Raw genomic sequence first — 11,416 nt, 5'->3', positions numbered from 1 at the left:
ATGTCCCATGGATGACCAAGAAATCAGACAGATAAAGAACCCTGGGAATAAAATGTGAAAAAGGTTAATAAAGTGCTTCCTCTCCCAAAAAAAGAAAAAGGAACAAACAGCTACATCTTAGAGAATGTGCAGCCAGAGTGCTTCCTGGAGGCCAAGATGGTAAAGCTTTGTCTCACATCCTTTGACCGTGTTGCTAGGAGAGGCTGTTTCTTGGAGATGGATCTCACACTAGAAAGGTGGAGGTTGTTGAAAGAGGGAAACCTTCCTCCAGGTGGACTGACAGTGACTGTAGCAGTGGACTTGAGTTTATCAGACACTGTGAGGGTGACACACGATAGAACAGGGTTGAGATGTGTTGTCCGACGGCACCTGTCAGTAATGCCATTACGTGGACACTTTGTTAAGGAGTCTTAAAACCCTGTGCTCTAGCTCACGTCTGACCTTACAGGGCTCACACAGTGCTTTGCAGGAGCATAGTGAACCTCGAGAAAAATGATGAAGTCATCAGAGCTTCTAGGAGGTATAGATAAACAGAGCAGGGCTTTTATGTTGGTTTTAAACTATGGAGGTTTCAGATGCATACAGAAATAGAGAAAGGAATCGAGTGAACCCCCAGGTACTTCCTACCGCATCCTCTGTGTTTTTAAGCAAATCCCAAATAGCGTATCATTTCACTCATAAATGTTTTGGTATATACGGAAGCAGATTTTTAAATTCTTTTGTGAAAGTATTCATTTCCCCTCCCCCAGTAAATATTAATTGACCCCTTCGCTCTCTGTTAGGGACTCTCCTGAGCCCATGCGGTGTGTAAGATGAGCAGACTGTCTTCTGATTTATCTGTATGGACTGGTGACTTTCAGGGCTGCGTCTGCTGGTTGAAGCACATCAGTTGGTGTCCCATCAATTCCTGGGCCTGACTGTTTCTGTCAGTGCCTTCCGTGCAGCTTGGACTTCTTCCATTACCATTGGTTCTTGATCTTATTCTTCCTAAAGCTTCCTGAAACGGTTCTTTGTCAACCAGTGACTGTGTATTCCTTCCATCATTTTCTGATGCTTCCTACATCATCCACGATTTTGCCAGTAGAATCCATCATTATTACAGCTCGAGGCTTGAACTTGTACTTCCATTCTTCGAGCTTGAGCGATGCTGCGCGTGTTCTTCCCTTCTGGTTTTCTGACTCCAGTTCCTTGCACCTTCCATTCCAGGCTTTGCTTTGTCTTCTTGTACTGCTCTCTGAAATCCCCTCGGCTTTCTTACTTCAGTGTTCTCTCCACTGTTTGGGTTTCTTTTTGTTCTGAGCATGTTTCAGTATCTCTTCTGACATCCATTTTGGTCTTTTCTCTGTCTTTGTAATGACCTTTTGTGATAACATTGTCCTGGAAAGGTTAGCGAAAGAGAGGAAGACCCTCAGGGATGGACCGACACAGTGACTGACCACGGGCTTGGGTATGAAGATGGTGCTGATGGTGCAGGTTGGGCAAGTGTGTGACAAAATAATATGTATTTCTGTATGTCAATATTGGACATAAAGAAATAGGGGAAAAAATGCAACCGGTATAAATCCACAAGGCATAGGTGGGCTTTCTAGAATTGTTTTTAATAATTGTTATAATGTAATAATTTTAATAATTATATAATTTAATAATTTCTGTAATTGTTATTAATGTGCCATCAAATGATCTGCCACTCGTAGCATCTTGGTGCACAGTAGCTGAAAACTGCCTTGTCCTCAGCCAGTCTCACTGTCTCTGACACACCTACCCCATTACCCCAGTTACTGTGTCAGTCCGTCTCATCTGGAGTCTTCCTCTCTTGTGTTTTCTCTCTACCCTTCTAAGCATGATGTCCTTCTCCAAGGACTGGTGCCTCCAAGGCCACATGTCCAAAGTATTTGAGATGGAGCTTCAAAACCTAGCCTCCAAGGAGAAACTCGGTTTTACTCTCTCCAAGACAGACCTGTTTGTTCTCTTGGTAAATTCATGGTATGTTCAGTACTCTTCTCCAGCACCACAACTCAAAGGCATTGATTATTTTATCATCTTTAGTCATTGACCATCTCCAGTGCATAGCGAGTAATTGTGAAAACCATGGCCTGAATCAGGTGAACCTTAGTCTCTAAACTGACATCATTGCTCTTTAGCACTTTGGAGAGGTCTCTGATGGCAGACTGTCCAAAGCAATTTGTCTTTTGATTTCCTGATTGCTGGTGCCAAACATGTTGATTATGGAGCCAAGCAAGCTGAAATTGTTTACAACCTCAGAATCTCTTCTCCATCTATCATGGTGCTGCCAGTGACTGTGAAGATCACACAGATTGTGGCTAACCTGGAAAGGAATGGAAATCCCAGAACCCTTGATTATGCTCATGCAAAACTTAGACCTGGAAGCAGCCATCAGAACAGAGTAAGGAAACACTGGTTCAAAATCAGGAGTGTGTCAGATATGCATCCTGTTGCTATACTTTTTCAGTGTGTATGGGGAACAGATCACTCAGGAGGTGGTCTTTATGAGGAGGAATGTGGCCTCGGGATTGGAGGAAGACTCATCAACAGCCTGCATTTTGCTCAGAGTGAGGAGGACCTGAAGCGCTTGCTGCGGAGGTCAAGGACTGTAGTCTTCAATATGGACTGAAGTTCAACATTAAGAAGACAACATCAAGAAACATTTTCTCTAATGTTATTGTTAGGTGCCGTCGAGTCGAGTCAAATATGACTCATAGTGACCTTATAAACAAAAGATCTGAACCCAGTCCCTCCTGCACCATCCTCACACTTCCAGTCACCGTTGTCAGTCCACATGGTTGAGTGTCTTCCTCTCCTTTACTGACCCTCCACCCTTCCCAGCATCATGTCCCTCTCTAAGGAATAGCACCTTCTAGCAATATGTCCAAAGTATGTGAGGTGAAGCCTCATCATTCTTGCCTCCAGAGAGCACTCTGGCTGTCAAGTCCTATTAGTACAACTATCAGTCCTTCTCAGAGATGATGTCCTTGCTGTCCCCCAACAACTCGTCAGATCATTGGTCATTAGTGTTCAGCATCTCAAATCTGTTTCTGAAATGTTTTTTTTCATTTAGTTGGAATATACTCAAAGCCTTATTTTGATTCTCACGGACTTGTTTTTCTTTAATTTCAATTTGAACTTTCCCATGAGTAATTGATAGTCTGGCTGAGCTGGCAAGGGCCAGTACTTCGCACCTGAAAAGCAAAGAAGTAATATGGCGCTTGGAAGGTGAAGGGTGAGCAGTAGGTGTTTGTTTCCCCATCCAAGGGAGGTGAGTTGATCTCTCTGCAGGGCCTATCCCCAGTTCTGTGACGAATAAGGATGATAGAAGAAGTATCAGTGCCTTTGAGTTGTGCTGGAAAAGAGTGTTGAACTTACTGTGGATCACCAGGAGAACAAACAGGTCTGCCCTGGAGAGGATGGAACTAGTTTGCTCCCAGGAGGCAAGGATTTTGAAGCTCTGTTTCACATACTTTGGGCACGTGGCCAGGAGAGACCAGTCCTTAGAGAGGGACATCATGCTTTAGAAAGAACAGCGCAGGAGAGGAAACTCCAGGACGAGATGGACTGACTCAGTAATTGGAGCAATGGAATTAAGTCTGGTAGATGATGAGATTACCTCAGGACAGGGCAGCTTTCAGAGCTAATGTACAAGAAGGGTTGCTGTGAGTCGCAGGCAACTCGATGGCACATGAAAACACCAACTGATGGTCTGTTTCAAAGCCAGCCCTTGGCCTGGTTTTGACTGCTGATAATTTGAGTTTTTCCAGTATCTGTTTCCCCAGATGTCTATATGATTCAACATGAGGGAAGGTCGATGGATATAGTCTCCACTCATGGTTTTTGATTGGTTTTTTGTGTTGTTGTTGTTTTTTAAGTATTTACAGTGAATAAATCATTGATTTCGTAATATTCTGTCATGTGATCTGCCTCTTTTCTGTCACCAAGGCCATATTGCAGATTCTAGTCCTTCTTTGTTTCCCCTTTGTATTCCAGTCAGTGTGTTTTGATTGGGTGTTGAGTTAGCTTCATTCTCCTTCTGCAATGGCTGCAATCCTCCCCATCTTCACCTTTGTCCCGAGAGGTTAGTGTGTGTGTGTGTGTGTGTGTGTGTGTCGGAATGCTAGTTGGATTAAGGGGACTTGTCCCGTCGTGTCCCGTTCTCACCATCTTCTTCATTCTCAGCCGAGTGTTACAGTGACCTTCTAACCTAGCCTGTTGACTGTCTCCCTCGCGGCATGATGGCGTTTTCTAAGGCCTGGCCCCTCCTGATTCCATGCACACAGGAAGTGGGTGAAGTTTCCGCATCCATGTCTGTCAGGAGCCCTCAGGTTGATGTTCCATGGGGTACCCCACACTCCTCTCCAACACTATAGTTCAAAGACATTGAGTCTTCTTAGGTCTTCTCCAATGCTGTAGTCAGTGCTGGCTCTTAGAGCATCCTCCTGGGTTTCCAAGGCTGGAAGTGACGGCGGAGGAGATTGCCCATCTTTCTCCCATGGGGCTCTGGTGGAGTCACACCATGAGAGACGCACAGCCTTTGGGTTAAGCGGGCATCTCCCTCCCAGTAGATCCTCAGAGCTGCTCCCAGAGCTGCAGAGACATAGGTGAGTAAAACTTACACCCCCTCCTGGCATGAGACTCTGTTCTAGTAGCAACAGACTGTTTCTGTGGCGACCAGTGCTTAGCAATGGAAGTTGTTGTGTTGTGGGGTCTGACGCATACTTTACGTATGTGTTATGCAACTGAATCCGCAAGAGAACCTGGAAGGTAGTCGGGTCCCATTTCTCAGGCACTGAGACTTAGAAAGGTTGTGTGATGGGCCTGGCTGTATGGTCACGCCTGCAGTTTAATTCCAGATCTGCGTGACTCTAAACGTGTCGTCTTTCAGAAATGGTAGACGGTGGGTCGGGAGTCACTCTTGTAGTTTAATAGCTCTCTCTACCATAATACGCTTCACTGCAACTGCCGTATCTACAAAAAGACTTTAATCATTATTATCTGTCTGAATTATTTTGGGAAGTAAAGGAGATAATCCAACGCACAACATAGTGTCCATCATATACTGTCAGCACAAAGTGTCCAGTACATGTTCCCTGTAGCTGTTATGTGTATTATGAACACAACTGTGACTGTGGCTGGGTTTATTCAGGAAGAAATTGGGGAATGAAATGCAAAAAATATAAAAACGCAAAAAAATGGTGGGGAACAGAGTCCTGAGAATCACTAGCATTAAAGGATGAGGAGAGGAAACCCTGAAGGAATAACAAAATGACCTTTTGGGGTTTGTTGGGGTTTTTTCCCGACATACAATCCTGAGAATGTATAAATAATACCATCTTCTGTAAATTGTAGCCATAATTCTCCCACTAATTAAATAAAAGAAAATGGTGTATTCTGTTACACTTTGTTGAAGCTCATAGAGCCGATCTTGTCATCTAAGGTCCCTGGTGGGGCCAACAGTCTGTATTCGACTCCACTGGAAGGTTCGAGTTTGATACACCCAGCAGGTCGGTGGAGGAAAATTCATGGTCTGCTTTCATGAGGTTATAGGGTTACAGGTAGGAAAGCCCTGCAGGTTTGCTGGTAGCAGGAAGACCTGCTGGGACCCCTGAGACTGGCTCTGGGCCACTCTTTGAGCCTAATTCACCTCTTTGGTTCCACTTGCATCCAAATAATATACACTAAAGAGAACAGCAACAGCAGGGAGGGACTCATACAGAGACTGATGAACCATGAGTATAAGGCATGCAATATTTGCCGAGGGGTCAAGCCCAGACAGCAGGACAGGTAGGGTGGAAGGATGGAGAGACGTCAGGGTCTTGGGGGAGGAGGGAGTGGGCTGCAGTTATAATGTGGTGGTATAGTCACTGCCATCAAGCAAAACAGGGCCACTGCTTGAATGGGAAGGTCATTTGCTCTGTGAACTTTCACCCAAACCCCAATTAAAGTAAGGAACACCCTTATAGCTTCGGTTTTCTTTGTAGGGAGTTGACTGTGGCTTTGGAGTTTTTTCAGTGATAAGTATTCCAGCTAATGTGTTTTAAATTTGGTTATTTGGGGCAGCAATTTGTGTGCATAGGTTTTGTATTTGTGTGTGTGTATCATGTTGTGATTTTGTGTGAAGGTGTGTAGTGTTACTGTGCTGTTGTGTTGTTTGGTATTGTGTTGGATTTGATATTTTAAATTGTAGAGAAAGTAAATACAGCAAAACATGGGCCAATCCAGCACATACACCTCAATGATATTTCTTCAGTTATGCAGTCATTCTTATGACCCTTTTCCAGATCATTCCACTAAGTTATCTTAAAGCTACTTACCCCCAAGTCATTGGGCAGTGACTTATAGACTGTCAATCAAACTTTTGAATGAATAAGAAGAATCTCACACTTTATAAAAAGGGGAAACGTCACCAAATACCTTTACAAAATACATATTTTATCGGCTTTCAAACTAAAACAAACATGAACAGAATCAGAACAAACCTCAAACCCTGCCCCGCAGTTGGTTCCTCCTCTTAGCAGCCTCTGTTGTGCTTCTGAGACTGGTTGCCCCTCAGACCTGCTAGTGGATTTGAACCACTGGAGATGCACAGCCTGTTGATTAGCAAGGCAACGTTCTAGGAACGTGGAGATCGAGTTACTTTGTCACTACGTGAAGACAGATTTTAAGAACAAATTAACTCATTGCCGTGGAATGGGAACCCCTCCTCGCTGGCCCTTCTTTTGGTTTTCAGAGACTGGAAATCACGTGGGACCAAGATTGCGGTCTCCTTCCTCAGAGAGCTGCAGTCTTTGGGTTAATGCTGGAACTGCCTGTGCCACCAAGGGAAAAAGAGCTAAGGAGTAATACTCACAGTTAATCATGAATAAGATTGCTTTCATTTCAAACAAATTTTCAGAGAGAAGAGAAAACTTATTCGGTGAATAATCTTCCTCCAGATAGACCTGGAAGGCCCTTTTCTGTGTGCTCTCTGCTTCAACAGGCGATGGGGTAAGTTTTTTACATTCATCGGCATCAAATGCTACGTGTCTGAAACCTTGCTACTTTTCCAAGTGGGTAGGTGTAAGGTTAAGAACTGACAGGTACAGTCAGAATACACGTCTGGCAAAGTCTGTCAACTTTCCTAGGTCTAAAAGTTTCATTAATTATAAAATAAGGTAATTTTTATAATATCAGTAAGAGGATTTTGGGTTTTATATTTAAATAAGTACAATCTAAATTTCTGTGCAGTGAGAGCAAATGAACGGTAGGAAGTTAAGCCCCTTTTTCAGGCTGAACGTGACAGCATTACTGGTCTTTGGAATTAAGTTGGGAATTTGGTGGTATGTTTCAAATGTCCTGTTTCTTTACTCTCTTTAATGAGCTCTGGTGGCCACAAACTGCTCTATGGGAGAAAGATGGGCAGACTCCCCTGTGTGATTTCTACTCTGTGAAGAACCCCTGGAGAGTCAGCTATGAGTTGCTTCCAACTCAATGCCGGTGAATTAAGTGATTAGGACCTCTCGAGGAGTCGAGAATTTTTTTTTTTTTGAGTCGAGAATTTTTGAGTGTACACAAGATGAAGTGTGTTTTGATTCTTTGGTTAAGTCTTAATTGCTGACACCTAGAAGGAAAGTGGCCTGCTGTTCTCACTGTTTGTCTAAGCCACTTCCACGGGACACCTGAAGGAGAATTTGTAATGGGATTTCCAAGCGACTGTTGGCTCACCACTTTACCACTTCTGGCTCCCAGGCACTGTGAATCCGTCACCTCTTGAGAAGTATCTTCATTTAGAGTCATTTCTGTGCTGAAATGAGAACGGTGACCCAAATGAATGAGATTAGCACAGAGGGAAGCAGCAGGAGAAGCGCGGGAATTTCCAGAGCAAAATGGGTCAGGCAAGAGAGGAGAAATGGGTCGCTAACAGTCTAAAATTTTACATGACGTTGACAGAGGGCTGTTGGAAATGGAAGGGGTGGGAACAGAGGGGTGAGGGTGAACAAGGGGCAAATCACAGGGTGGCATAATTTGGTGGGTGGAGAGAGGGAGTAAAGGAAATAAGAAAGATGCATCGGGGAACCTGAAAATACCGGTTAATGGTGGGCATAGTTCAGTACTGGCTGCCTTTATAAAACACAGTGTATGGGAATGACTGTCTGAAACACAGTGTGAATGAGGGAAAGTGTGAAACAATCTATAACAATTTTGTATGGAAACCAATATAAAATAATTTTTTTAAAAAAGTTGTTTGCAGATATTTGTTTATTATTTTTCTTGTTCATAGGATTCTTCAACATTGTGCCAAGATGCAACTTTCTTTAAGCCATAACTATCGTATATGCTGTTGGAAGATGGTATGTTAAACTTATTAAAAGTGAGATATTTTTTTGTTTGTACTTAGTCTCCTGAATTTATACTGCCTTAAACTAAGCTGTACTTAGGAAATTTGGGGAATAGTAATCTGTCTGACTGACTAGAAGGCATCCATATTTGTTCCCATTCCAAAACAGGTACTCTAAAATGATGTGGACATTCTTAAACAATGTTATTATCACATGCAAGCAAAATACTGCTGAAGATCATTAAAAAATGGCTAGAACAAACCTAAAAAGATGGGGTGATGGTGGGCATAGATCAGTGATGATTGGTTTTATGAAATACAATGCATGGAAATAATCATAAGAAACACAATGTGAATGAAGGAATGTGGAAACAACATACATGAATGAAACACTATATATATATATATATACACACACACACACATACATACATATATATGTTTTATGCAAACCAATATTTTTTAAAAAAAATTAAAATAATTGGTTAGAACAGTACATAGAGAAATGCCAGCATTCAAGCTGAATTTAGAAGAAGCTGAGGCGGTGGCACAAGGAATATTTTTGCTGATGTCAGATGGGTCCTGGCTGAAAGCAAAGAATACCAGAAGAATTATCGGCAACATCATTGATATCACATGCAAGCAAGAGTCTGCTGAAAATTATCCAAAATGATTAGAACAGCACATCAACAGAGAACTGCCTAAAGTGCAGGCTGGATTTAGAAGACACAGTGGTACTAGGGATATTCTAGGTAATGTTGGCTGAAAGCAGAGAGTACCAAAGGAATGTCTAACTGTGTTTCATTGACTATGTAAAGACGTTTGACTGTGTGGATCACAGTGAAAAGCGGCTAACTCTGAGAAGAATGGGAATCCCAGACCACTTGATTGTGCTTATGTGAAATTTATACTTGGACCAGGAGGCAGTCAGCAGAATGGAGCAAGAAAACAGGGTTCAAAATTGGGAAGGATTTACACCAGGGCTGTGTCCTATCTCCATCCATGCCTTTCCAATCTATATGCAGAACAGATGATCTGGGAGGCTGGGCTCTGTGAGGAGGGATGTGGAATCAGGATTGGTGGGAGACATCCACAGTGTGCACTATTCATATGACACAACGCTGCTTGCTGAAACTCAGGAGACCTGAAGCGCTTGCTGCAGGTTAAGGACTGTAGTCTTAAATATAATAGCAAGAAAACAGAGATTCTCACCACTGGGCCGATTGGCAGCATCATGATAGATGGTAAAGAGATGGAGATTGTTAACGGTTTCAGTTTGCTTGGCTCCACAATCAACAGTCTTGGTACAAGCAGCTAGAAAATTAAAAGACCAATTGTTCTGTGAAAGTCTGCTGTCAGAGACCTCTCCAGAGTACTGAAAAGCAATGATGTCAGTCTGGAGATTAAGGTGTAACCTGATCCAGGCCATGGTCTTTGCAATTATTTGCTATGCATCAGAAGGCTGGACAAAGACTAGGGACAATAGGAGAATTGATGCCTTTGAGCTGTGGTGCTGGAGAAGAGTAGTGAATATATCATGGACTGCCTGGAGAACAAATAAATTCATCCTACAGAGGGTGAAATCAGGCTGCTCCTTGGAGTCTGTCTGACATACTTTGAACATGTTGCAAGGTGGGACCAGTCCGTGGGGAGGGATGTCATGCTGGGAAGTGTACAGGGACAGCACAAGAGAGGAAGACCCTCAATGAGATGGATTGATTCAGTGACTGAGGTACTGGGGGTAGGTGTGTCAGACAGTGAGATTGGTACAGGATAGAGCAGGGTTAGGGCTGTTGTACATAGGGTCGCTATGACTTTCAAGTGACTTAATGGCACATAGCAACAACAACAACAATAGAAGAATACTTCAACATCAGGCTTCTGTATCATACCTTGTTATACACAGTTGTTAGGTCTCTCCCCCCCCTTTTATATCCTGTAATGGAGGCAGGCAAAGCCAGGGATTGTTGCTTTATTGTTGCTGGTGGGTGCCCTTGAGTCGAGCCTAACTCACAGTAACCCCATTAACAGCAGATTGGAGCCTCGCTCCAGCGTGCACTGTCATCAGGATGTCCGTCATGCTCAGGCTCACTGTCACAGGCCCCATGTCCATCTGTTTCCTGGAGGAGCTTCCTCTGCCTCTGATCCTTCTTTCCCAGCATGTCTTTTCCCAGTGACTGGCCCTCCTCACAGCCTGCTGCTCTTTGGTGCCATTGAGTCCTCTTAGAGCAGAAAGAGGCCCTGTGGTTCTGCGCCTTCTTCATGGTGACTGCGGCGCTGGCGTTCCCATCAGCACTGACCCTTTACTTTCCCGCTTTGCTTCTACTTCTCCGGGCATGTCGTCCTTCTCCAGGGACTGGTCCCACCGGATAACATGCCTAAATGGCGTTAGGCGTTCCCGCCATCGTCACAGCTAAGGAGGAGTCTGACTGTACTTTTCCAAGGCACTTTTTTTGCTTTTCTAGCAGTGCATGGACTTTTCAGTGTCCTTCACTGTTAGGGCCATCCACTGCGTTGGTTCCATCGCATAGTGAGCCTGTGTAGAAAAGAGTAAAGCAGTGTCCAGCCCTGTGTTGTCCTCACAGTCGGAGCTCTATTGAGCCCATTCTGTCAGTCTGTCTCATTGAGGGCCTTCCTCCTTGTAACTGACCCTTTATGCCGACATAGTCTTTAGGGAATTGCAATGCTGACGCAAAGGCCAAGAAGTGGCCAGGTTCCTGGGGAGAAAGTTGGGCAGTCTCTTCCCATGATAACGTATAGCCTTACAGGTCAGAACCAATTTATCTGCAGTGAATTCAAGTTCTGACTTTGAGTCAGAACCAGGTAGAATGTGCAGTCCTTGGAGAAGGACACGATGCTTGGAAGGATGGAAGGTAGTTCTGGAGGAAGACCCTAGACTGTGGTAGTGGGGTCAGGTGTGTCAGAGACAGTGAGGTTGGCTCAGGATAGGGCAATGTTCGGAGCCAATGTTCTTAGGGTTACTATGAGTCGTCGACTAGATGGCACCTAAACGCAACAACAAACTAAGCAGAGATGTCCTTCTCTGGACCACCCGCACTCCGGACACTGGCCCCTCCGACCACCCGCGCT

At 44.0% G+C, this 11,416-nt stretch overlaps 1 protein-coding gene across 1 annotated transcript in view; it reads left to right on the top strand.

Annotated features, from left to right (window-relative positions):
• Positions 1-11,416, top strand: part of LOC102872652 (chromosome unknown open reading frame, human C5orf34) — a 54,693-nt gene that overhangs the window by 19,015 nt on the left and 24,262 nt on the right. Inside the window, exons 6-7 of the mRNA XM_006898605.1 lie at positions 6,905-6,996; positions 8,270-8,339. Of these exons, the coding sequence (XP_006898667.1) occupies positions 6,905-6,996; positions 8,270-8,339 (162 nt within the window). The remainder of the gene's footprint in view (positions 1-6,904; positions 6,997-8,269; positions 8,340-11,416) is intronic.

Source organism: Elephantulus edwardii, unplaced genomic scaffold, assembly GCF_000299155.1.
Source record: "Elephantulus edwardii isolate Elephantulus edwardi_28Jun2011 unplaced genomic scaffold, EleEdw1.0 scaffold00235, whole genome shotgun sequence".
Classification (NCBI taxonomy): domain Eukaryota; kingdom Metazoa; phylum Chordata; class Mammalia; order Macroscelidea; family Macroscelididae; genus Elephantulus; species Elephantulus edwardii.
The sequence above is the reverse complement of the archived record's forward strand: the minus strand, read 5'-3'. Positions and strand labels throughout refer to the sequence as shown.